Source organism: Macrobrachium nipponense, chromosome 31, assembly GCF_015104395.2.
Source record: "Macrobrachium nipponense isolate FS-2020 chromosome 31, ASM1510439v2, whole genome shotgun sequence".
Classification (NCBI taxonomy): Eukaryota; Metazoa; Arthropoda; class Malacostraca; order Decapoda; family Palaemonidae; genus Macrobrachium; species Macrobrachium nipponense.
In genome coordinates, this window is record NC_061093.1 from 18,722,249 (window position 1) to 18,749,769 (window position 27,521).

Here is a 27,521-nt window from a genome sequence, read left to right on the forward strand (position 1 = left end):
TCTTCTCTCTAGAGACTTACCGATTACCTTCCCTGTTTGTCCTCTGCCAGGCTTGGTGGGATCTCTCTCTTTTAACTTCACCACCATGCCGGTTTAGCAGTAGTATATAGATTCTTTCTAAAATGTCTCACACTGCATACTTCAGCCATTTTTGTACATTTTCATCAGCTTCTATCTTCCACTTTTTAACACTTTTTGTGTAAGATAACCAAACTAAAACAATAATTCAAAAACAATTACCAACTTCATGGCATAATTTCAAATACGTGTGAGGATTCATGAAAAGAAAAAGCACATAAAAATTATAAATTAAAATAAATCATATGTTCAAAACATAAAGTTCTGTCAGTGCTTGAGCTTATTAGAAAAAAAATCATTAATCATAAGAAAAAGAAAACATGATGAGTTAAATCACCCTGAAGCTTTGGCACCTTCTTTTCTAAATATTATGATGACTGCAGTACAATAAAAAAAAAAAACTGACATCAAAGTATGTTAAAGCAAACGCCTGCTCAAACTTCTCCTTTAATAAGCCTCATGGCTACATGAACATGTAAATAAAGAGTACTACATGAGGAGAGAAACTATCTACCCAATCAAAGTGGGCTGGTCACAAGGCTGTTCCTACACTATGGCATCTAACAGCCAAGGGAAAAATACAAAGAAAATTAGCACCACTTTCAACAGCAGTTAAATAACAAAAAACAGTATACCACAATCACATGGAATAAGCAAGGACAGGAACAAACGGAATGCAACACGATAAATGAAATTATCTTATTAATACGTAGTTGATTAGCCTGATATTGTATCTAACACCTGCAAAGCAAAGCATAAACTGATTGGAATATTGGAGGAAATATATATGCTTTCTTATGCAAATCTGTAAGCTGATCTGTCTTTTGAAGTCTCACATTAATCTGGCAATGGATTCAACTTATCACAATCACAAAAGCTCCACTTAATGTTATGATATAATACACTGGAAACATTTTCCCATCAGTTTACAGGAAAATGACTGTACTTTATACTTCCAATTTGAGTTCCTCTAACTTTTTCATCAGCAAAGTCAATTTATTCTCAACATTCTTCAATGGTTCTTGCACTTGTTCAACTAACTCTCCTGTGGCCACTTGAACCTGTCCACGACGTGTGGCAACAATAGCCCCTTGTACTGACATTCTTGTAGCACTCAAATTTGGAACAGCTACTTTTGGAGGAAGTCCCTTAACAGCATCTAAAGTTGCATCTAATAAGTAGGAGGCTCGATGAAGGGATGCTACAGCAGTGAGAGTATCTTTTTCCCAACCTTGCTTCTGAGTTGATGCTGCTAAAGCCTTTTTAAACTGTTGCATGGCCATGAACCGTGTCTCAGGACTAGGTTCAGGATTGGCTTGTGTTAGCAGACCATACAGATACCATAATTCTGGATGGGTTGGTACTTCACTTGTCAATCGGCCCAACAGCTCAGAGCACTTCTTATAGAGTCCTTTAACCTCTCTTCCATCTGGATCACTATCACCATCAACAATAGCCTTGACAATACGACCTATTATCTGAGTATCAACATGACGTTCTTTCATTGTTAGAATGCGATTGTACGCATTAAGAGCTTGAGACATGTAACCAAGTGAAGTACTGACAAGCATAAAATTGTCCCAAAGCCTCCAGGAATCCATTCTACATCGTAAAGCTTCCTGTAAAGATTTCCATGCCCGATGCTTCTGATCCAGTTTCAAATATGCCTGACTCATATTGTTCCAAACTTCAAAGCTGTCTGGTTCAAGCACACTACAACGTCTATAAGCTTGGGCACATTTCTCCCAATCTTCAGTTTGTAAGGCACAATAAGCTAATCTCTGCCACACGGGAAACTGTAAACGATTAATTTCAAGGCTCATTTCATAGTGCAAAATGGCATTTTTATAATCTTTTCGCACATAGTAATAATTACCCAAGCACCTCTGAGATTTACCACTCTTGTGTCCTGATAATTCCCATGCTTTCATATAACACTCTTTATCATCTGTTGCATCACCCAACAGACACCACAACTTTGGAGTTTCCTTCTTTTCCAGCTGAGTTCTCACAATTTCTGCTGAACGCTGTCGCATCTGCAATTCATTGTAACAGGTAATTACATCTTCCCATAAATGAAGTCTTTCAAAAATTTCCAAAGCTGTTTTAACACAGCCAAGTCGCATCAATATCTTGGCAAGTTCTTGCTGTAATTCCCAGTGGGGCAATATGAGTGATGTACCTAGCAGTTTTAGCCTTTCATACCTAGATGGTTCTTCTCTATTTACAGCACCAATCAACTCCTCTACTTGGGTTAGGCATCGCTGCACTGCTCTTGATTCAACTGCTTCTATTTGTGAACGCAGTAACAGTGCTGAATGCTGAAAGCACCAGTTCTTTGGATACTGAAGGAGAGCTGCCACATAAGCTTTAGTTTCCTCGTCAAGTTGTAAATCAGCAGCTGAAGATCGGCGTTTGTGAGTAACCATAGCCAGGATGAGGGCCTGTTCAATAGGCCTCAAATCTGGTATGATGTCATCATCTTCATCTTTAAACTTGAACCTTGGGAGACGTGTATCATCGTTAAGCATGATGTCTTTTGGTAGATCTGTAGGGAGAAGGTTATGGCCAGGGAGTTCACTGTTCATTATAGAGTGATCATTGTATGCAACTTTCACAATTAACTGTGGCCTGTCCTCCTCCTGCCATTTAGTTCTCTTCCCAAGGGCTCCACTCAAGCTTAATTTGACCTGTAAGGCATCACTTGCCTTTCGAAAATGATCACCAGCTCTTCCAACATCATAGAATTCAAGATGTAGATGACCTGCCTCAAGATGATACAAAGCAGTCAAATCTCTCGACACACTGGTGCTCACTAACTGTGAATTATTTTCTACTTGATTTAACGATTGCAAAATTATTTCATATAACTGGGGTGATTTCTCATCTACAATTCGCTGATGAACCAGAGCACAGCGGAAACACCACCAATCAGCAGTTAAGCACGTAGACAAAGTAGTTTTTAAGTCTATAAGAATAAGACGAGCTAACACCAAATACTCTGGACAGCTGAGTAAGTTGTATACACCCTCTGCATCACCAACTAGGGATTCTAATGCAATCTCTTTCACACTCTCACTAGTGTGACTTTCTGGTATCAAACCAGGTAAAAGTGTGTCTGGTTCAGGACCAATTAAAGGTCCTGTAAAGTTGTTCTGAGTAAATAACTGAAGACAACAGATACCGATACAGAGAACAACATGCTCTCTATGTGGCCCACCTTCACTCAAATAACATAGGATAGCTTGTTTATAATGATCTGGAACTGACATACCAGCAGAAGGACTCTCTTTATTGATGCCCAGAGCTTCTTGACATTCCTTTTCTTTTAAAGCGATAACGTAGCTGCCAGATGCAACAAGTTTTGCTACATTTAGCCATCCTCCTTTATCTGAAACCACAGAACACTTTAGTAAAAGAACTTAAGCAACTGAAAATACCTGATGCCAAATTACAAAGAATATAGTCTGAAAACATTATAATTACATTTGAACTATTACCACAGCAATCAGCTTGCAAAAAGAAGAAAAAGTCTGTACATAGAACATTATGTTACAGTTCATGGAAAATTTTTCAGGTAAAAATATTAAACCATATTGTCCAAGTTTAATATTCTTTAAAAAGAATTCATTTGTTTTACATACAAACCCATTACCTTACTTACAATACCCTAAGCTTCAGTAGCAGCAATACCCATATGCATCCCAGAAGTAGTACTGCCTCCCACCTTACAGGGAATGCATTTGGGTGACTCTGCACCATGCCTGTAAATTTGGTCATTATTCGTGTAGCCTAAACCAGTTGCAAATCAGGGAAGTGTAGGATCAGTCAAGTAATGGGTTTGCATAAGAAAAATTTAATATTACTTGTAAAAAAAAATGAACCCCTTACAACCAAACTTAACCAGAGGAGAAGAGGGAAAACATTGAGAAGCCATGCATTCCAGGAGAACCAGGTCCTACCTCCCACCTTGCAGAGAATGCATTTGGGTCACTCAAAACCCATGCTGGTAAATGTGGTCACTATTCGTGTAATCTAAACCAGTTACAACCAGGGAAGCGTAGGGTTGGTCAGGTAATGGGTTTGTAAAAGGCAAATTTAATTTTACTTGTAAAAAAAATAACCCCATACAACCACACTTAACCAGTGAGAAGAGGGAAACTCGGTGAGAAGCCATGCCACCAGGGTCACAAGGTGGTACAGGGCACCCAAATTCTGGTTACATTACTGTAAATCTGTTTTTCACATTTTTTTTTCTTCCACACCCAAAATTTGGGGGTTGCAGTTGACCAACCAAGCATTTATGATGGGAATGAACATCAAAATTTTCAGCAAATCACATTTCATAAATTAGAATAACTGAATACGTATAATGATTATTTCCAAAGTCAATATCTGGTCTAGTCTAACCTATGCCACTGCTATAAATATGAAGTTAATACAGTATTTTTACTCAATTTATCAGGAAAAACTATTCTGCCAATTTTAGACCAAAAGGTATGTATTACCTTAAATAATTACCAAGCTTACTATACAGGATATGGAAGGCTAGACTACCCTACAGTATGAGACTAGTACTTGACATTTTTGGCATTTTTTGCTTTTAATACCACTTCTTGATATTAAGAGTTTTGTTTGAATTGTTCTTAAATCTCCTTCATATGCTTAATACAAAACCATACTACATTCTATAACCAATTTTCTGTTATCATGACATTTACCAATGACTTTTTCGAAGTTCTTGATGTTTCAAAGTTAAAGCGAGTGGGGCTCCTAATAAGATTAGTATTTTGTTCCAATACACTGTGAGTAAGGATACCCAGTGTATTTTGAATATCTATTATTATATTTTACCAGGAAATGTGGGTACATGGACAACGATGAATCGTGACTGGTTCTTTTGTTGCAAGTGTCACCATTTAAGCTGGATTTAGGAATTTAGGCATTGCTTGAAAAAACAGGCTCCTTTCTTAGTCATGATTCCTTTGGTGCAGTTTTAACTTGTGCTCCTTAGATTACTTGACCAGTAGAGCAAAATTTCATGGAAAGTTTTTTCCTCCACAGGGACACATTACAGTGGACCCCCCGTATCCGCGTTCTCCAGATTCGCGGATTTCTCTGGGGAACGTTTCCCTGCATTATTCACGGAAAATTCGCGCATTCGCGGTATTTTTCTATGATAAATATCCACAAATTCCTGGTTTTTTGATGAATTTCATCATAAAATGCTCTTTTTGTGATAAAACTATTAAAAAACCAAGTATGAAAATTTTTAGTGGGTTTTTCTTGAGTTTTAACTAACAAAATAGGCTGTCTTTAGCATTTTCATAAGGGTTCCAAACATTCGCGGATTCTAACTATTCACGGGGGGGTCTGGTACGCATCCCCCGCGAATACGGGGGGACCACTGTATTATGTACTTATCTTTGGGAACACTTGGTACAGGTACTTCCTAATTCTTTTGACTGCCTGAATTGCAGTTCATCTTTAAATTAGGCAGACAGACACTTGTGATATTGTAATCATTCAGTAATAGTTCCAAAAAAGAATAGATATACATGCAATCCAAGATCATTTTTAACAAAGATACCTTTTTTGACGGTTTACAATTTCCATCTTGGAAATAGGTTTTATTTGTCAACTGTACCTAGAACTCCCGTACTGTATTTAAGTGCCTCCAGATTTCCTCAAAAGCTTTTATTCTGAAGTGACTGAATAGTTTTTTGCTAACCAAGAACCTACTAGTGGCCCAGACATTGTTTTTGAAACAAACAAAGTGGATTTTGGTATACATAAATATGAGCAATGAAGGTCTCTTGGTCATACTTGGGTATTTTGGGGGGAATGTGAGAGACTCAAAAAGCTTTTTATTGTGCCACTTAGAGCCACTGGCTTATGAGTGTGATTGAATGTTTTCAATGTGACATCAAGCACTAAGATGCATGGGGAGGACAAAGCCCCTTGGCCAGACAAGGACCAAGTGCTTTGGCTCCCCCTCACACACACACACACACGCATGGTAAGGACTTGGCACCTTGGTAAGGGTGGTTAGGTTAGAATAAAATTCATATTTTATTGTATTACAGTGCCCTTGGTTAGCTAGAGTAGAGGTTCAGGGAGCAAAGTCCCCTGGCCAGGAAAGGACCCAGTATCTTAGGTTAAGTCAGTTTAAGTTGGAACCTTATTATTTACTTTAATTTACAGTGCCCTAGGTTAGGTAAGGTGGGAGCGGAAGGTGCTCTTGCCAGGTAAGGATTAAGTACCCTACATTAGGTTAGGTTAAATACAGCCAAACATTTCACTAATTTTGTTTTCTCTCACACAATGCATCATGTTTTCTCACTGTGGTCCCCCATAACCATAACTGTTGTGTATATCAACTGAGGATAAATTAATTTACTACTACTGAAATAAACACCAGAAATGGGTATTAGCCTAAAATGTTATTGTTATGATACAATAAAGTTTGTTCATACTTACCTGGCAGATATATATATAGCTGTATTCTACGACGTCCGACAGAATTTCAAAACTCCCGGCACACGCAGTGGGCGGCCAGGTGGTTAGTACCCATTCCCGCCGCTGGGAGGCGGATATCAGGAATCATTCCATTTTCTATTCAGATTTTTCATACCACTGTCCCCTGAGGGGAGGTGGGTGGGTACTTTAATTATATATATCTGCCAGGTAAGTATGAACAAACTTTATTGTATCATAACAATAACATTTTGTTCATGAAACTTACCTGTCAGATATATATATAGCTGAATCCCACCATTGGAGGTGGGAAGGGACAGAATAGAAGGATTTAGGAAACACCTCAAGTGCAGATGATTGACATCTTGATTCCTTACCTGTTAGCATAGCTGACTTCTTGATTACTGTCACCGAAGTCTGCTTTTGCTTTACTAGAGTTGCCAACAAGGTAGTGACCTGTGTAGTTGGTGCGCTCTAGATGATCTGTCAACGGGGGCGTGACCACAATGTGACTAGACCATATTGACCATACTGTGAGGGCAACGAAGCTAAAAACCACCACCTGACCTAACCTATCGAAGTTAGTCCCATAATCTTCTAGGCTAAAGAAAGGGAAAGCGCCTCAAGCAACCAACCCTTCAACCATAAACCAACATCAAAATTAAAAAGCACTACACCTTTTCTATAGGATAGTATTTGTGCTGCTCCCTGCCCCCAACACCATTTCTGCGGATATGTATGGTCCTAGCGACTCGCAGTTCTCATATGCCGTCTTCACATCCCGCAGGTAATGTGAAGCAAACACAGAGTTGCTTCGCCAAAAAGTAGCGCTAATGATATCATTAAGTGCCATATTCTTTCGAAATGCCATTGAAGTCGCAACAGCTCTCACTTCATGGGCTTTTATTTTCAAAAGCTTCATATCACCATCTGAGCAGGACGCATGGGCCTCCCTGATGGTGCTCCGTAAAAAGAATGCCAGTGCATTCTTCGACATAGGAAAGTCGGGTCTCTTAACAGAACACCATAAGTTCTCAGAAGGACCCGACAATCTTTGGTCTTTTGCATGTAAAATTTGAGAGCCCTGACAGGGCACAGGACTCTCTCTGGCTCTTGTCCGATGAACTCTGTTAACCCCTTGATTTCAAAGGTTTTTGGCCAGGGTTAGATGGGTTCTCATTCTTCGCTAAGAAATTAGGATCCAAGGAGCACACTGCACTGTGTCCTCTGAAACCCACATCTTTACTAATTGCCTGAATTTCACTAACCCTCTTTGCCGTGGCAAGAGCAGTTAGGAAAATCGCCTTTCTAGTAGTGTCTCTCAATGAGGCAGCATGCAGAGGTTCAAAGGGAGCCGACATCAAGAACCTTAGAACTACATCAAGGTTCCATGATGGAACCTTCGGTTGTATTACTTTGGTTGTCTCAAACGATCTCAAAAGATCGTGAAGATCTTTATCATTTGTCAGGTCTAATCCTCTGTGGCGGAAGACAGCTGACAGCATACTCTTGTATCCTTTTATTGTGGGCACTGCTAGTTTGTCCACATTTCTCAAATGCAGGAGAAACTCAGCGATTTGGTTCACAGAGGTCGTGGAGGAGGAAATACCTTTCTTCCTACACCATCTCCTGAAGACAGCCCACTTCGACTGATAAACTGCTCGAGAGGAAGCTCTTCTCGCATTGGCAATAGCCTCTGCACTGATCTTGAAAAACCTCTCGCTCTGGCCAACTTCTTGATAGTCTGAACGCAGTCAGACTCAGAGCGGAGAGGTTTAGTCCGTGGTACCTCTCGAAGTGGGGCTGTTTGAGAAGATCGACTCTCTCTGGCAGGGTTTTCGGGAAGTCTACCAGAAGAGACATGACCTCCGTGAACCAATCGCTTGAGGGCCAAAAGGGGGCGATCAGAGTCATTCTCGCTCCTGGCGACGCCGCAAACTTCCTTGTTACCTCTCCTAAGAGTTTGAACGGGGGAAAGGCGTACCACATCCATCCCCGTCCATGGCCCATCCCAGGATGGCATCTACCGCTATTGCTTCCGGGTCGAGAACTGGAGAGCAATAAATCGGAAGCCTCTTCGTTTTCGAGGTTGCGAAGAGGTCGACTAGCGGCCGTCCCCACAACTTCCATAGCTCTTGACAAACTTCTAGATGTAGGGTCCATTCTGTGGGAAGCATCTGATGTCGACGGCTTAAAAGATCCGCTCGAACATTTTGAATTCCTGAAATGAACCTTGTCAGGATCACTATGTTTCGAGCTTTCGCCCATAGAAGGATGTCTCTCGCTATCACGAACAGTGATCGAGAGTGTGTCCCCCCTGCTTTTTTATGTAAGCGAGAGCCGTAGTGTTGTCCGAGTTGATCTGGACAACTCGGCCCACCAATCGTTCTTCGAAGAACTGAAGAGCCAACCGAATAGTAGCCTCCAATTCTTTTAAGTTTATGTGCCAGGACCTCTGTTCCCCTCTCCAGAGGCCTGACACTTCCTCCTTTCCTAGTGTTGCTCCCCAGCCCACCATGGAGGCGTCTGAGAACAACACTAGGTCGGGGCTCAAAGCTTGAGGGACATCCCTTCCGAGAGTTTGGTCGGATCTTGCCACCACTTCAGATGATCCTTGACCGCTTTTGAGATAATCAAAGTCGAGTCTAGATTCTTGTCTTTCCAGTTTTCTGCCATAAAAAACTGGAGTGGCCTGAGGTGCAACCTCCCAGGGAAACAAACTTCTCCAGCGAAGAAATGGTTCCCAGCAGACTCATCCATTCCTTCGCCGAGCATGTTTCTTTCCCTAAGAAGGCTAACACTTTCTCTAAGCATCTCTGCTGACGTTCCTTTGATGGAAAAGCTTGAAAAGCCGCTGAATCCATCTGAATCCCCAGATACACGATGGACTGCGTGGGGATCAGATGGGACTTCTCGTAATTTACTATAAGGCCCAGGGCCTTCGTCAGCTGTAATGTCGTCTGAAGGTCCTCCAGGCACCTTGACTTCGAAGGCGACTTGATTAGCCAGTCGTCCAGGTAGAGCGAGACTCTTATCTTCAATAGGTGAAGCCATTTCGCCACATTCCGCATGAGGAACTTCCTTGATTGGGGATGGATCGGGACGTGGAAATAAGCGTCTTGAAGGTCCAATGACACCATCCAATCCCCTGGTCTCAAGGCCCCTAGCACAGACTGAGAAGTTTCCACCCTGAATTTTTCTTTCTTTACAAAAATGTTCAGTCTGCTGACGTCTAGGACAGGTCTCCATCCCCCAGACTGCTTCGGAACCAGGAATAACCTGTTGTAGAAGCCTGGGGAATCCAGCATCAGGACTTCCTCTACGGCCTTCTTTTCCAACATTTGATCTAGAAGGTCGAGTAAGATCTGTTGCTTCTCTGACTGGTATGCGGGCGACAGGTCTATCGGCTTCGTGCTCAACGGAGGCGCAGAGAGGAAAGGGATCTTGTATCCTCTCTCGATCACATCTAGGGTCCAGGTGTCCGCCCCTATCGTCCTCCATGCCTGAGCAAATAAGGTGAGTCTCGCACCTACAGGTGCCTGAAGGGCAGAAACGTCAATTTTTTCCCTTCTTGATAGAAGAGATCTTACCTCTGAAGGACCCCCTTCCTCTCGAAGAAACTCTAGAGGAAGGTGCTCCAAGAAAGGGCTTAAATTTCTTCTTGGGTGCTGGAGCTGTTGAAGTAGAAGCCTGAGGAGTAGGTCGTCTGGAAGATTGAGTCAGAGGTCCCTTGTTGCTTTTTCTTGCAAGTTTACCGACAGATCCTTAATCATGGACTGCGGAAATAGGTGCGTAGAGAAGGGGGCGAATAATAACTCCGCTTTCTGAGCGGGAGAAACTGCTTTCGCCGCAAAGCTACAATAGAGAGCTCTCTTCTTTAGCAGACCTGTAGCAAAATGAGATGCTAACTCATCAGAGCCATCCCTTACTGCTCTATCCATACAAGCTAATACACTCGAAAGCTCTTCCAGCGAAATCGAGTCTTGACTCCTCGATTGTACATCCAAAGCCCCGAGGCACCAATCTAAAAAGTTAAACACCTCTAGCGTCTTAAATAACCCTTTGAGGTGATGATCAGTCTCCGTCATTGTCCAGGAAACCTTAGCCGATGACAAATAAGACCTCCTTGGAGCGTCCACCAAATTGGCGAAATCTCCTTGAGAAGAAGACGGTGCTTTCAATCCTGCTTCTTCTCCTGTTTCGTACCAGATCCCAGCTCTCCCTTTCAGTCTAGATGGAGGAAGTGCAAACAAAGTCTTCCCTTTAACCTTCCTTGAATCCATCCAATCCTGGACTCTCTTAAACGCTCTCTTCGCAGAGAGCGAAGTGGCCATCTTAACGAAGCCAGGGGCCTTCCTGGCCTTCGATGAGGCAAATTGTGAAGGTGGAGAGCAAGGCACGGGCGCCTTGAAAATTATCTGGGAAACAATTTCTTAAGTAAATCCGTCAACGTCTTATAGTCTGACGACGCTGACGCATTTGGTTCGTCATCATCAGTAGGGCAGCGATCACTAGACGAATCCTTCTCTCGGTCATCAGCGCCCTTCAAAGATCGCGATGACTTCGACACTTTAACATGAGAAACATCCTGAACGTTTATTCGGACTCAAACAACCCGTTTTGATCGTCCTGGAAAGCGTCCCGATATGCAAGGCGCCGCGCGTTCTGAGAAGCGTCCTGCAGAGCGTCCTGATGTGTAGGACGCCGTGCGTCCTGAACAGCGTCAGCTCGAGCGTCTTGCTGAGCGTCATGATGTGTAGGACACCGTGCGTCCTGAAACAGCGTCAGCTGGAGCGTCTTGGCGAGCGTTCCGCGCGTCTTGAAAAGCGTCTTCTCGAGCGTCCTGGTAAGCGCTTCGTTGCTTAAGACGCCGAGCGTGATCATCAACATGCAAAGCTTGAACTTCCGATATTGATCCTTGAGCGTTCTCGGCCTTTTGACAAAGACGCCGGCCGCCTGTGCGAACAACTCACGTCTCTGTCAAATTCGTCTCTCCTAGACGCCCTTTCATGAGGAACGTAATCACGTTCTCTAATGTGTCGGCTACTAGGAGGAGACTCAAAGGCCGAAAAACGCGGAGGAGGAGCCGGGGACTGCCTAGTCCTCTTAACAGGCAGCCACCTATCCTTCCTTCGATGACTAGTTTCTGCCTCCTTTCTCTCAAAAAAGGAGGCTAACTGTCTCTGCATTTCCCAAAGCATTTTCCTTGAAGGGGAAATTGTTCGATCAGGAGAAGGACTCATCCTGTGCGAGGAAGATGGGCGAGGGGATGCCCTTTCCTTCAACTCAGGAACATGCTTAGAGCGACTTGGACGCTCGAAAGAGTCCTCCCCTGATGAAGTCTTGTTCCTTTTCTGTGGCGGAAAAGCTTCAAAATCTTCAGGTGATGAATCTACGTAATGATCAGAAGGACGTGAAGCGTCCTCTTCTCTGAAACCTCTCTTAAGAGGGCGACGGCCGCCTGTGCGACACCTTGCGCCCCTGCCGCTCTCCCCCTGAGAGGTCTTCCGAGCGTCCCAACCTCGGCGAGGAGAGGAAGTCTCAGAAGAAGAGAAGCACTCTTTAAGTATTCGTGCCCGTGCACGAACACCGGCAGCCTGAGATTCGTCCTCAGTTTCTGCCGAAGGGACGTCAGACCGGTCATTAGATCCCGTAACCCTCCTTCGGCTTTCGGCTTGCCCTCTCCCTAAGGCCTGGGAGTCCGGCAGGGGCCTAGGCCTAGAGGCATTATGGGACCGATCTGACCCCCCTTCCACAACCACTAGATGCACTAACACTTTTATCACAATTCACATTTGACTGTAGAGCAATCACTTTAGATTCCAAGGCGCGAATCGACTCCATGATCGTAAATAATACGCTTCCTTCTGCAGACACTTCCTGATTGTTCGGAGGCAATACAACAGGATCAGGTTGAATTACATCTACAGGAGGATTTAATGGAGATACAATTCTACCTTGACTTCTACTCACAGAAGCACTCCTAGAGGAAGACCTCCTGATTCTATCACGCTCAAGCTTTCTCACGTAAGAATCATATGCCTTCCATTCAATTTCAGTCAATTGCTCACACTCGATGCATCTATCATTCAACATACATACATGACTACGACATTTCGAGCACACTGAATGAGGGTCTACTGAAGCTTTCGGCAACCTCACCTTACATTCATGCACCTTACACACCCTGAAGCTAGCAGAGCTAGATCCAGACATCGTAATCAAAGAAAAGTCAAAGCCAAATCCAAATCAAATCCACTATCACGTATGCCAAGCCAACAAGCCAAATCAAAACCAAAAGTCAATCAGAATACTCAAGTTAGCACAAGAAGTTTCAAAATCCTAGGCGGAGGTCTGTAAACAGTTGTTTACCGACCGGCGACAGAGAAAATCCGAATAGAAAATGGGAATGATTCCTGATATCCGCCTCCCAGCGGCGGGAATGGGTACTAACCACCTGGCCGCCCACTGCGTGTGCCGGGAGTTTTGAAATTCTGTCGGACGTCGGAGAATACAGCTATATATATCTGACAGGTAAGTTTCATGAACAAACTGCCTTACTTTAACATCGTTACTCAATAATGGAAATTTTATGCTGTGTTCTTAAATTTCCTTAGTATGCTTATTTGAAAATCATACAAAAATTAATAAAATTCTACTTTAAACCATTATTGCATTTTGGACTTAAAAACATAAGTTTCCTATGTTTTAATGTGTGCTCTGATTTCTGATATTTGCTTCATTAACACCAGACCTAACCAGCCATACATAGCTAACCTAACCAAGGGTACCAGGTCCTTCCCATTCTTGCATGATATTATATCTGAAAAAACCATAAAATTACCTTACTACCTAGCTAATCTGAATGAGAACTATCAATGAAATTACGCTGTGGCTACAGTTACGGCAGCCATAACGCAACTTTCTAAGGCAATGTTCAAAACTTATATATAACTGTAAGCGAAATAATAATGTATCATCTTTTGGACATTTGGAAAAACTACAACACTCTCCATATCTTTAAGGTGAACAGCACAAATGATAAGAACAATCGTAACAAGAGTTATCAGAGTTCAGCAACAATATTAATTTTTATGGAAAACATTTCATCAAAATTGAAAACAATCAGCAAAACCAAAAACCAAACTGCAAAATGTGTTTTGTGCATCTGTATGTACGATTGTTAAAACTGAATGCATTCAAATGACAAGTACTATCAATAGGTGAAATATTCGATAAAAATGGAGAAGATAGTGACGGTTTGTTTGCCTCTAAAGGCACGGGAGTTGTCTCTACTTTAGTTTTACTACCCGCTCTAAGAGCTGCTTTCCTTTTCCTATCTTTGTCCATCTTATCCAAATGAGCTTGAAAAGTCTTCCAATCTTGTTCATCTAAACTATGGCACTCATCACAAGTTAATTCCTTGCTACAGCACTGACCCCTACATTTAACACTTTTGGAGTGTGGATCGTAACATAGTTTAGCTAATCTAGTTTTGCAACCACTGCTGCAAAACCTAACTGAAGAAGAACTAGCATCAGACATCTTTTTAATATATCATTAATACCTAGGCAGCTAACTGATGAAGCAAAATAGCCAACCAAGAAATTGTACATCACCAAAAAGAAAAAATCCACAATGGCGACGAAAGTTGACTGCAACACAAACCACCGGTGTTACCCTGTGGCCGGCAGAAAAGCAATTGAAGTCATAAGCTCAGCAGTACCAGGTATTCCCGAAAGTGGGCGGGATCTGTATCACCTACACGAACAATGGCAGCGCTGCTACCGCCACCAGGAATTTGAATTTTTGACTGCCAGGTAAGATACAGCTAATGTAATTGTTTGGTAAGTCACTTATGTGAAACTACGATTTTTTGGTAGAAGATGAAGAAGCGTGCATTGCATAATTATTTAAATAAATAGTTAAACAGCAGTATAAGGTCATGAATTGCATAAATTTTTTTCATATTCATGATTATTAATTTGAAAATATTTGTTGTTGAAAAAGTAACTAGATTCATGACTCAAATATTAACAGTTTTGCTGTGAACAGCACCTACAGCGTTCTTCGCGCTCTTCTATTGTTTATCAGTGTTGCCAATTGGTATGTGTTTACCCTCCAAACTGGTTATAAGACTTACACAAAACCAGGGAAATAAGTGAAATTAGCATATCTATCTATAGTATATACGTATACATATTAGAGCAATTTTATCATTATTGCACTACTATGACAACTAGAATTCATGGAAACAGTTTGTAAAGGCATCGGCATATGTGTGAAGCTCCACTAGATTGGCAACGATGAGTCATTTTGCTGTCAGCTTGTATCTACTTTAGAAATATCTGTAATTTTTTGGTGTTAATTTGGTTGCAAAAAAGGGATAATAGACATGAATTAAATAAACATTTTGAAGTAACAAAGTAAAGTTAAACTAAATAATGGGTAAAGTAAACAATTAAGGGAATAAAGCTTTGCACCTCACAAACCGTGTACTCGTGTGCTGCCCGCAACTGTGTTTGTGGAGTGAGCACTTAGGAACTAGGAACCGCAACGTAGTTCAAGTGCAATTTGGAGTGAGTTAAGACCAAAATGTGTATTATTACAATCAAATAAGCACTGTGGAGTTTCAGTTGTGATGGCAGTAAAGATAAAACCACCAATTACAAGGTAAAAATGAATTTCAGTTCAAACCATGACCCCAGGAATAGGGATACTTATTTCTATATAAGCATTCCGCATCGTTCGTCCCTGCGAATACGAAAGCCACCAGGAATTGGGACATCAAATGTATTTTGCCGTGTTTAGTACAAGCCCCTGGGGGTTAATTACAGTCATCCAAATAAATATTACTCAAATTTCTTGTTCAGGAGGTAAAACTACATAGAAAAACCACAACTGCCATAGTCTAGGCAGCCACAGAATAGTAATATAGATCTACGATAAGAAGTTTTATACGCTTATGAACGGCATCTCATGCGGATGCCGCCATATTGGATTTCAAAACTGCCTTGAAAACATATTGTACGAAGACCTCACATGCTTATTTTAGTTCGTATGGCGCTTTCATATATCACATTAAGTTGGCAAAACTTCAATCATTTGAATGGTATGTTTAAAGATGCAATTGTGTTCTTGTTTCAACAATTAAATATCGAGTGAATAAGTCTGATCCACGCGTTAACGATGGATCCAATGCGGTGTTTCCCCCTATTACCTAGCTAAAATGTTGGAAAATCATAGTTTCAACTCAAGAATATGATTATGGTTTATATTAAATGATAAAATCTAGACTACTTTCTTGCTGCTGTCAGACTTTGATGGGTAACCAACATAAATAGCTACCTCGGTAGTAGCTACTTCCTAGAGTAAACAACCGCAGACAATCCATCGTCATCGCGCTGGCCAGGCCTTATTCACTCGATATTTAATTGGTGAAACAAGAATACAATTACAACTTTAAACATACCATTCAAAAGACTGAAGTTTCGTCAACATAATGTGATATATGAAAGCCCTATAAGAACTAAAATAAGTATGTGAGCTCTTTGTAAAATATGTTTACAAGGCAGTTTTGAAATCCGATATGGCGGTAATCGTGTGGCTGGCCGGTCTAACCACAGACAATCCACCACCATTCCCAACCTTCCCAGCACTCATTTGAACAATGTTGGCGTATATAGGTAACGATTATTGATCTTACTCAAGATTGCAGTTGCAATCAGCACAATAAAACAACATTTTGTTGCCTATATTAGTGAAAGTATGAAACTTTTTATTCCCAGGGTCATAGTTTGAACTGAATTCATTTTCACCTTGTAATCGGTGGTTTTATCCTTACTGCCATCACAACTGAAATTCCACAGTGCTTATTTGATTGTAATTATACACATTTTGGTCTTAATTCACTCCACACTGCACTTGAACCACGTTGCGTTTCCTGGTTCCTAAGCACTCACTCCACAAACACAGATACGAGCAGCAAACGACTACACTCTATATGAGGTGCAAAGCTTTATTCCCTAATTGTTTACTTTACTCATTATTTAGTTTAACTTTACTTCAAAATGTTTATTTACTTAATGTTTATTATCCCTTTTTTGCAACCAAATTAACCCCGAAAAATTACAGATATTTCTGAAGTACGAGCAGATGACGGCAAAAGGTCTCATCATTGCCAATCTAGAGGAGCTTCACACATATGCTGATGCATTTACAAACTGTTTCCATGAATTCTAGTTGTCATAGTAATACAGTAATAATAAAATTGCTATAATATGTATATACGTACCTATACTACGGTATATCTACAGAAGCAGTCTGCACGGACAGCAAGGAATGTAACCGCAGATACGACATCCACTAGGGATTGGGGCGTCCAATGTATTTCGCCGTGTTTAGTACTGGCCCCTGGGGGTTAATTACAGTCGTCCGAATAAGTATTATACTTAAAATTCTTGTTCAGAAGGTAAAACTGCATAGAAAAATCGCAACTTCCCTAGTTTTGTGTAAGTTTTATAACCAGTTTGGAGGGTAAACACATACCAATTGACAACACTGATAAACAATTGAAGAGCGCAAAATGGCACAAAGAATGCCGTAGTCCCCTTGAATAAGTACGAAATAGTTACTGGTTGGAAGTTGGGTTTACGATTGTTGTGATGAAAGTGCCCCACCGTCTATAGGTACAAGTAGTGTGCGGATTTAGCACAGGAAATGGGAAGTTTGTTGACACAAGCGACTCCGCAAACATCGAGATGGCGTCAATCTTCTAAACTTTTTAATGGTAAGTAAGGTAGATCTAGGGTACCTATCCGTGGCGGCCCAGACTATGGCAGTTGCGTTTTTTCTATGCAGTTTTACCTACTGACCAAGAATTTTAAGTAATATTTATTCGGACGACTGTAATTAACCTCCAAGGGCCAGTACTAAACACGGCGAAATACATTGAACGCCCCAATCCCTAGTGGATGTTGTATCCGTGGTTACGTTTCTTGCAGGGTAATTCTAAAGAATAGTTCCCTATGAACTGCAAGGAACGTAACCGCGGATACGACATCCACTGGGGATTGGGGCGTCCAATGTATTTCTCTGTGTTTAGTACTGGTCCCTGGGGGTTAATTACAGTTGTCCGAATAAATATTACTTTAAGTTCTTGTTCAGTAAGTAAAATAACACAGGAAAACGTAAATTGCCATAGTCTAGGCCACCGTGGATTGCTTCTGTAGAAATACCTTAAGTAAAAATTTTGAAAGCGTTTTGGGGTAGTGTGCACTGCGTTGGCCACACTTTTCATTACCCTCTGTTTAAATCATAGGTAGATCTAAGCCCTTATTCCGCGGCGAACTAGACTATGCCAGTTGACGTTTTTCTATACAGTTTTACCGCCTGAACAAGAATTTAAGATAATATTTTTTCGGCCGGCTGTAATTAACGTGTAATTTACCTTTGAACATTTGTACCTACAGAAAAAACAAAGTCCTTCATGTTATTGTCTCTGTCGTATCACCTATTTTAATGAGCTCCTGTTCGTTCGTTTGTCATGGGGAAACCACACCTTCCGAATGATGTCACGAAAAAAACTCCACCCAAAAAGTGACATCATTATAGACAATATCCAATCGTAAATAAGCACGTTTCAATTTTGTCTGAAACAAAAGCACAGGGTTTTCAGCCAATGACAATATATATATAATGTTACCAAGTCGTACATTTTTTTGGCAAATACACCTATTTTCTCCAATTAAGCGTTACTTGCACTAACGCCATGAGTGAATTAGCACGACCGTCTACACGCTCCAATTTTGTTACCCAGGAAAGTTTCCCCATAGTGTGTGAAAATTGTTACGTGAATTATCGAGATTTCACAAACTATTATTATGGGCCTATAGAAAGACTCGTAACTTTTGCCCAAAATCACGGTTTAATAAAGAGTGAATATATTTGCCCGACTTGTAAGGAAAAGTGCCTTCTTGACTTGAAGAAAAAAGCCTTTCGGTGCAATAAAACCTATGTAAGGTGAGCTATTTCCTGTATATATTTTGATTATTGTGTGAAATATTTTATTATCATGTGAAATATGCTGGAGTATTGTCTCTCAGTTGGCCTAATGGCTGCTCAAATTTTTTGGAATTGTCATGAAGTGTGCAGGGAAGGTAGTGCCCTTAAAGGGGGGTTGCAGGGGGGGTGAAGCCCCCCACTAGGCCTAGGTAGGGGTACGGCACTCTAGGTTAGGTTAGGTGGTTTGTTTGGTTAGGTAGTGCCCTGGAAATCACTTTTCTCCTGCTCCCCTCCACCCAAAAACCCCGGTTCCCACTGGGGTCCCCCAAGATTGTTAGATGGGAACAAGGGTGTAATTGCTTGATGCAACCAATATTAATGATCAGTTTAAGCATAATCAATAAAAAATACATCGGAAAAATATAGCTAGTATATTCTTCTGCAAACAAGAGACGGAGCTCTCCTTTAGATTTACCAAAGTGGACTATGGCAATTGACGTTTACCTATGTTATTTTGCTTACTTTACAAGAGTTTAAGGTAATATTTTTCTGGTCGACTGTAACTAATCTGTTATTTACCTTTGAACTGTGTAGTTGGTACATCGTACCCCTTGTACTGTCATGTAGTCTTCAGAGGTAAATTATGGTTTAATTACAGTCGACCGAATAAATATTACTTTAAATTCTTGTTCAGCAGGTAGGTAAAATAACATAGAAAAACGTCAACTGCCATAGTCTACTGTACAGCGGAATGCGGGCTTAGAATTACCAAATCTTAAAATATGGCTTTAGATATATTCTAACTTTGATGAAAATACTTATATAGGGTAAAAAACCGCATGATACAGGGGTGGACCATGAACGATCAATGTGTACAACCCCAAAAAAAGTACATTATAACGCGTCCTGACATCGGAGATGGGCATCAGACACGACTTCTTGTTGGTGAGAAACGGAGCTAAAGACCTCTACTCCGGTGTCAGGACGTGTTATAATGTACTTTTCTTCGGGTTGTACACATTGATCGTACATGGTCCACCCCTTTACCATGCGGTTTTTTACCCTACTACCTAGGTACTTTGAAAGGAGAGTACCTAAAGGTCTTGAGCTCCTGATGACCATCTCCGGTGTCAGGACGTGTTAAAGTACTTTTTCGGAGGGTGGACAAAATCGCGGTAGTCGGTGAGTTGGACAGTCCACTCGGTTGTTTACCCTATGGGTAGGTACGTAGTATAGCTGGTACCTAGGTAACTAGGTAGGTAGGTAGCTATGCCTCGGGTACCTTGGGTTTGACAACTAAAGCATTACTAGGTAGATTACATTACGTGATTTCATTCAATGTGTTATTTCATCGTTATTTCTTACCGTCTGGAACACTTTCAGGCAGCCTGGCGTCGAATTCCGAATAAAGATACTTCCTCTCAAGATTATGGAATATTTCCTTCATGTTTGCGTTAAATGCGTTTGTTTACAAAGCTCATGCCGTGCTAAGCGTGAATTCTTCTTCTTGAGCGTTCAATGAATGACGCATCATTATCATTATTAGTTATTATCCTTCGAGTTCCTCCTTTCCGCCCTTAATTGGTACATCCGGCTAACTTGTTTGTTTGGCAATTGGTTTATTATTTTAAAGTAACTTGTCTTTCTGTCATATGTATTTTTGAAGAGATAAATCTTTAGTTCATCATCAGGCGTCTCTGAAGATTTTCATATCTTTTCAAGTTGCGCAACTTACTGAATACTTTTTCTAGTATTTTTGTTGCATTTTGACACCATTTATATGTAGATATATATATATATTATATATATATATTATAATTATATATATATATAGATATATATATATATATATATATTATCTCTTGTGTGTGTGTGTGTGTGTGTGTGTGTGTGTGTGTGTATGTATGTGTGTATGTATATATATATATATATATATATATATATATATATATATATATGTATGTGTGTGTGTGTGTGTGTATATATATATATATATTATATCTATATATATATATATATATATATATATATATTTATTTCCCAAAGCTCCCGCCCTTATTTGCCCCTTGTGGTCGTGTAAATCTGTAGCAAAGTTCAAGAATCAAAGTGACTTGATCCTGTGGGGATTTTTATCATCGAGTACTCTGCTTGTTAGAAAGAAAAAAAAATTGTATTTTCAGCAAGACATTAGTATCCCTCGAGAGCTCGAGAGCAGTACATACTTACGTCGGATGCACGCCATATCTGAAGTATGCAGAATTAATCCTTTATAAAAGCTCTATTTCTTGTCAGGGGACTTTTAGTAGTTGCTCTTATGTATTTATTTTTAATGTTTATAGTATCAAGATTTTATTATTACATGGTATCTAGCATACACATTACATTACTTACTGTAAATACATACATAGTACCTATGTTTTGAACGATCACAACCCAACTTTCTTCTTGTACTATTTCCAACGCCATAAGATTAAAGCCAATTGTGGTCGATTCATCGTTATATGAAAATCTTCTCAACTTCATTTCATTCCTGATAATTTCCTTCTAACAATATGTATGTTTTATATTCATATATATATATATATATATATATATATATATAGATATATATCTTATATATATGTATATATATACAGGGGGTCCTCGAGTTACGATGTTGATCCGTTCTTACGATGCGTCGTAACACGATTTTCAGCGTAAGTCGGAACATTGAAAAATACCACATGATTTAATGTAAATACCTATCAATAACAACGAGAGAACAATTCCTTACCTTTATTAGTTTGATTGGCTTGCACACTGGAGAGGAAGCTGCGGTGCTGGAGAGACTGGGGGAGGTTAGTGAAGAGAAAAAGAACCTCCAGAAGTTGCTGGAGATGCTGAGGCAGGTGATTCAATTATTAGACCACTACGCTGCTTAGTTATCACTGTCGCTTTCATAGGAGCAGATCCTTTCACATGTTCAACGATGCGCTCTTTATCTTTGATAATGGTTAGCAACGGTCGAACGGCTAAGGCCAAGCGAGCGGCCAATGTTTGTTGGCGTTTCTCCCTTCTCAGATCGCTTTATAATGTCCACTTTAATTTCCATGGTGATGGCCTTTCTTTTCTTCGATGCACTACCATCAGAAGAGTCCTCCTTGCTGCTTGGGAGCCATAACAAAGAGCAAAAAGTTACAAAAACGATACAACACGAGGGAGAGAGAGGCAGTGTAAACAACCAAAATGGCTTATGGGCGAGGAATGAGCGTAGCGAAGCGACGCCGTCCTCTCCCCCACAAAGCGTATTCTTCCGCCGTGCGCCCGGAACTAGTTCGCGTTTGTTTACGTTGCTTACGACGACCTAAACCGCGTAAGACGGAACGACGCAAAATATTATTTTTTATATATGTGGGGGCGCGTTCGTAACCACGAAACATCGTAAGTCGAGACCAGCGTAACCCGAGGACTTACTGTATATATATTGTCACGAAGTGCCAAGTATCTGGTTAGTACACTTACCAATCATTAAGTGTTAAATGTTACCTCACAACTGCCAGACACCTGAACCTTCATCACAAATAAAATACGACTGAATACTCTCTAAAGGCAACAATGATCCCTTAAACAACTTACCACTATTCCAGAAAATCAGACTAAGTTCATTATAACAGGTATATGAGGTAATCTAAAAGGCATCACTCCATCAACAACGTTAAAAGTCTAATTATTTCCCTGATTTCAAAAGTCTAAGTACTTCCCTGGTTCTAAATCACTCTATGTTTCTACGTAAAGAAAATTTAATTACTTATACCGGTGAAAAAGAAAACACTTATAAAACATTATAAATACAAAAATTTATTATTTAACTCAAAATTATATGTGAAATTCACAATATCAGGGAAATTTACTGTTACTTGAAAACAAATCAAGAAAAGTTATTAATTTATTGAAATTCAAAAGTGTTAGGCAATAACTAAAATTTGGAAATTAATTCAAAGTGCTAAACAACACTAAAACTTGAAAAGAATTCTAAGTAAGTGCAAATTAATTCGTGTGTTGAATTCAAATAAATGTGCAACGATTAATTAATGAAAACAATTAAATCAATTAAATTGTGAATGCAAATGAAAATGAAGAAAAGGGTGGAAAATACCTAAATTGCAAAAGGCATTAATCACACAGAACATATACATAAAAAACTACTCTTCACTAAGAAAAAAATGGACAAATGCACAAAAAATCACTTCAATAGGAAAAATGAATAAATGCAAAAAAAAAAAAAAAAAAAAAAAATTCAAATAAAACAAACACAAAACATAAAGCTTTGCAATGTGTAAAAAAATTAAATGTTCACCAAACCACTGTAGCTGTTAGTTGCAACAAATAAACCCTGTAATAACACATTACCTTGGTACCAATTTTCTCTGCTGCAGCTGGTTCCAAAATTTCACCACACAACTCACAATATTTCAAAGAAGAAAAGGCGCCATTACACACTTGCACAATGTTTGTTTCAGATTCCACAATAAGCACGAAATAATACTAAATAACTCTTAAGATATGCGAAATCTAAATTTACGAGTGACCAATTCCTAAGTATTAAATCTTTATGTTAATATGAAATCAAAAGTGGCGCGAGAGAGAGAGAGAGAGAGACCCAAACGCAGTGAGGTCTTCAGTCGGAAAGAAATTTCCTTTCGTATGGTAGCTTTACAGTGGATTTCGTCACACAAAACATTTTGGGGCCGAGAGACAGTTACTTTCATAAAAATCCTCTTTCAAAACAATAAATAAAGAGAAATTGGAATTACAATCATAAATAACATTTATTATACGTGATTTAAGACAATAAAAGTATTTTAATATGAAAGGAATAATCACTTACAATGAAAGCAAAACTAATTATGTCACTTCCCAAAGATGACGTATGCTTAAACAGAAGGTTCTAGAACAATCCTACAAAAAGATGATGCAATGACATAGGAACATGGTGAAATTTCCATGTGACTTACTGAGAAAGACGCACATGTTGAAACCAGACTCGAGTGAGTAAGATTGACAGGATTCCAAAACAAAACGGAGACTTCGAGCTCCCGTTATCTTGAGCAATGACAAGTTATGGAAACAAAACGGAAACTTGATGACGAGCATGCCTTGCGGCTAATGTACAATGCAAAAATTTTTCTCTCTTTTCACATCTTAGTTATATTCTTAACTTTTAAATTATGTTATGCAAAATCTGAACATACATTTTTAGAACATACTATAACTCCAAGGTAAATAAGGAATCTGAAAATATTGAACACACTTTTCCAATATTTCATGGTTATAGAGAGCAAATATGCGTTACGAAAGCAACAGCATATAATCTATACCTCCCCAGTAGATTGGTTATCACGGTGTTGAATCCAACGATTCGCAACGGGATAAATAATCAGCAACTGCATTGTGTTTGCCACTAATGTGCTGCACTCTTAAGTTATACTGTTGCAAACACAAAGACCACCTGGTCAGTCTTTGATTATGATTTTTCATTTGCTGAGGACATGAAGCACACAGGATGGTGGATACTATTTTCATCTTCTTGAAGTAGAACAGCTCCAATGCCACAGTCAGAAGCATCAACTTGTATCACAAATTTCTTGTTGAAGTTAGGAACTTGAAGATAAAATGGCTTTTACCTTCTCAAAGGATTCTTGACACTCTTGGAGTCCAAACAAACTTAGCTTTGGGACTAGTTAAGTCTGTCAAGGGAGCTACTACGGCTGAGAAATCTGGGCAGAAATGATGATAGAATCCAGCCATGCCCAAAAATCTCTGTAGCTGTTTCCTGGTAATAGGTGGGGAAGCCTTACAGATACCTTCTACATTAGCATTTACTGTAGCAAGAAGGCCTTTCCCAACTTCAAATCCAAGATACTGAACAATTGCCTTTCCAAACTCACTCTTCTCTAGGTTGACTGTTCGTCCTGCTTCTTGTAGTTTCTTGAAAACTTACTTACTGAACAAGAACTTAAAGTAATATTTAGTATTCGGACGACTGTAATTAAGTTCTTCACATATTCTCCTTGGATTTCCTCTTGATTTTCTCCCCAATTTTCTGCAAGAATCTTCAACGGTCCTCTCACTTCTCTACCAAAAATCATCTCATTAGGCGAACATCCCATACTTTCTTGATAAGCATTCCTAACTTCAAACAACATTAAAGGTAAACCAACATCCCATTCTCTTCCTGACTCAGAACAATACTTTGTCAGCATACTTTTCAATGTCTGGTGGAACCTTTCCAGGGCACCTTGAGTTTCTGGATGATAAGCAGTGGACATCTGTTGTTTCACTCCTAACAAATTCATCACATCCTGGAATACCTTGGAAGTAAAGTTCGTTCCTCTATCACTTGTACTACTTCTGGTATACCAAACTTTGAGAAAAAAACTTCACTAGTTTCTCAGCAACTATCTTGGCAGATATGTTTCTAACAGGAATTGCCTCTGGATATCTTGTCACAGGACACATTAATGTTAACAAATACTCATTTCCTTTCTTTGTCTTCGGCAGCGGTCCAACCATATCTATAATCACTTTGCTAAAGGGTTCTCCTCTAACTTCTATAGGTTGTAGGGGTCTTTCTGGATGGTTTTCATTCATTTTTCCAGCTATCTGGCAGGTATGACACTCACAGTAAAACCTGCTAACATTCTTTGTGAAGTTCATGCTAGAAAAAAAAATATTTCATGATCTTTTCCTCAGTCTTTCTGATTTCCATATGTCCAGACTCATGAGTTACTGCTACCACTTGCTTCCTGTGTGGATATGGAATCAAAATTTGATGATATTCGCCCCATACAGCATCTCCTGGTATATCTGTAGGTCTATACTTCCTCATCAGCAAACCTTCCTTCAGATAATAACTGGTAGGAGTTTGTTGCATCTCTTCTCGATCTACAACTCTGAAGAACAAATCAGCTAACGATGCATCCTCCTTCTGCAAGTCCATTAGCTTCTCTCTTGTCACTTGACCAACTTCAAGGGTTGAATTTTCTATATCTGCTAACCCAGCTACTGTAGTTTCACTACTGACTTCAGGAACACTTTGACTACTCAGAGTCTCTTCAGGGAAAACAGGTTCTTCCTCTTTGTCTTCGTCTTCTTCATCTTCTTGGGAAATCTCTTCTTGGTCAGCACTATGGGAAACATCACTTCCCTGGAACAATTCTTCTAAGCACAAAGAATCTTCACTTGATCCTTCTTGGGTGTGTAAATCCTCAGTTTATTCACTTGCAGTCATAGTCCTCTTCATACTTCTGGTAGTTACAAAACTAGGAAACAGGTGGTGGTAATTCTTCTCCAACTCTACCATAGGACTAATCCTCAACAATTTGTCTGTCACTACAGGACAAGGAATAAATGGCACACCACCAACTTCATTCCCCAACAGAGCATGTACACCTTCCACAGCCAGCGAGACCTTTACAGCAAAATCAACATTCCCTGTCACCAATTCACACGACAGGTGTAAGCGGCATATAGGAGATACTTCCTCTCCTCCTATACCCTTCAAAATAACAGAATCTCCTGTGAGACTCTTCTCCAACTGGGGGTGAGCACCATGTACTACCACACTATGGTTACCCCCGGTATCATGTAATATCTTGACTGGTACCTGCACACTCCCTCCTTGAGTTGACAGCATACCCTCATAGATATATGGCTTAAAAGCCTCCACACTGCTAAGCCATTCACTGCTTGAGATTACATTTCCACTGGTTGCTAAATATTCAGCATTTTTAGTTTAAGTCTTCTCTGGAGTCTGATTCTTTCCCACACTGCTCTTCGTAGTTTGTTTCACCTGGTCACCTTTCACTATTTGACCAACTGGCTTTGCCAGCTGTTGATTCCGGTAACACTCTTGACTGAAGTGTGCCTGCTCTTCCACACTTGAAGCCAACAACATTAGGTTTCTGTAACTGTCTTGAAAAATTGGATGAGGATTTCACATTAGCTTGCTGAGGTGTATTACCTTGTGTACTCTTGGTAGTATCACTTGTAGGTTTCCCATTAAATTTGTTCCTGAAATTTGGATGAGACTTAAGACCTGGCCATTGTTGATTCTGGTACTTGACATTATAATTGCGTTTGCTACTAATTATATTGTAATCTTCACTCAGTGTAGCAGCTTTGCCGTTTCTTAACCTCTCTCTCTCTCAAATAGGTTTTATTTATGTTCAGGAATTCCCCTAAGATATTGTTCAAGGACAAGTAATTCTTCTAACATACCAAAAGTTTTAAGCAGCTTCTAACCAACGTTTAAACACCTCACTTTGTAAGCATAATCTAAGAAGGTTCCCTTCTCATCTTTTCTTAAATTTCTGAATCTTTCATTATAGTACTCTGGGGTCATCTGGTAAACTTGTAGCACACTGTGTTTAAGTACCCTGTAGTCTTTACACTGATCAGCTGTTAATGCTAGATAAGCACTTCTCCCTTTACCAATTAAGACACTTTGTAGCAAAATTGACCATTTATCTTCTGGCCATCCCATACCTGAAGCCACTTTCTCAAAGTGATCAAAGAACTCATCTGGAGCTTCTTCAGTAAACTTAGGGATTAACTCTTACTATATCAAACACAGGGTCTTGATTACCTTGGTTAGGGTTAGACGGTGTCACAGGTAATGTGGATCTAGCTCTTATCAATTCCATCTCCCTTTCATGTCTTGCAATTTCTCTTTCCTCTTTTATCCTTTCTTTTTCCTCTTTTATCCTTTCTCTTTCCTCTTCTGCTGCTTCTTCTCTTTCTCTTTCTTCCTGTCTTCTCTTTCTCTTCCAGCTTGCATTTTCAGCTTAATCAAATTCTCTCCTGTTTCAATGCGTCTAAGCTCTAACTCTGCTTCACTTTTATCTTTCTTTTCTTCTTGCTTATTTATAAGATTGGCATGTGCTACATTCAACAACTCTTGAGCCAATTCTAACTCATCTTCA

At 40.0% G+C, this 27,521-nt stretch overlaps 1 protein-coding gene across 1 annotated transcript; it reads right to left on the minus strand.

Annotated features, from left to right (window-relative positions):
- Positions 1 to 512: 512 nt before the first annotated feature.
- On the minus strand, positions 513 to 20,133 carry LOC135206665 (tetratricopeptide repeat protein 27-like). Its single transcript, XM_064238033.1, has 2 exons — positions 19,924 to 20,133; positions 513 to 3,469 (listed from the first exon to the last, which is right to left on the minus strand). The coding sequence occupies exons 1-2, from the start codon at positions 20,003 to 20,005 to the stop codon at positions 1,026 to 1,028; spliced, it is 2,526 nt and encodes an 841-aa protein (XP_064094103.1). The 5' UTR covers positions 20,006 to 20,133; the 3' UTR covers positions 513 to 1,025.
- Between the last annotated feature and the right edge of the window lie 7,388 nt (positions 20,134 to 27,521).

Bases quoted from the DNA above. Each gene is read 5' to 3' on its own strand.
- LOC135206665 (XM_064238033.1), bottom strand. From the start codon at position 20,005: ATGAAGGAAATATTCCATAATCTTGAGAGGAAGTATCTTTATTCGGAA. The intron at 3,470-19,923 runs GTAAGAAATAAC...CTGTGGTTTCAG, and splicing joins GCCTGAAAGTGTTCCAGACG to ATAAAGGAGGATGGCTAAAT.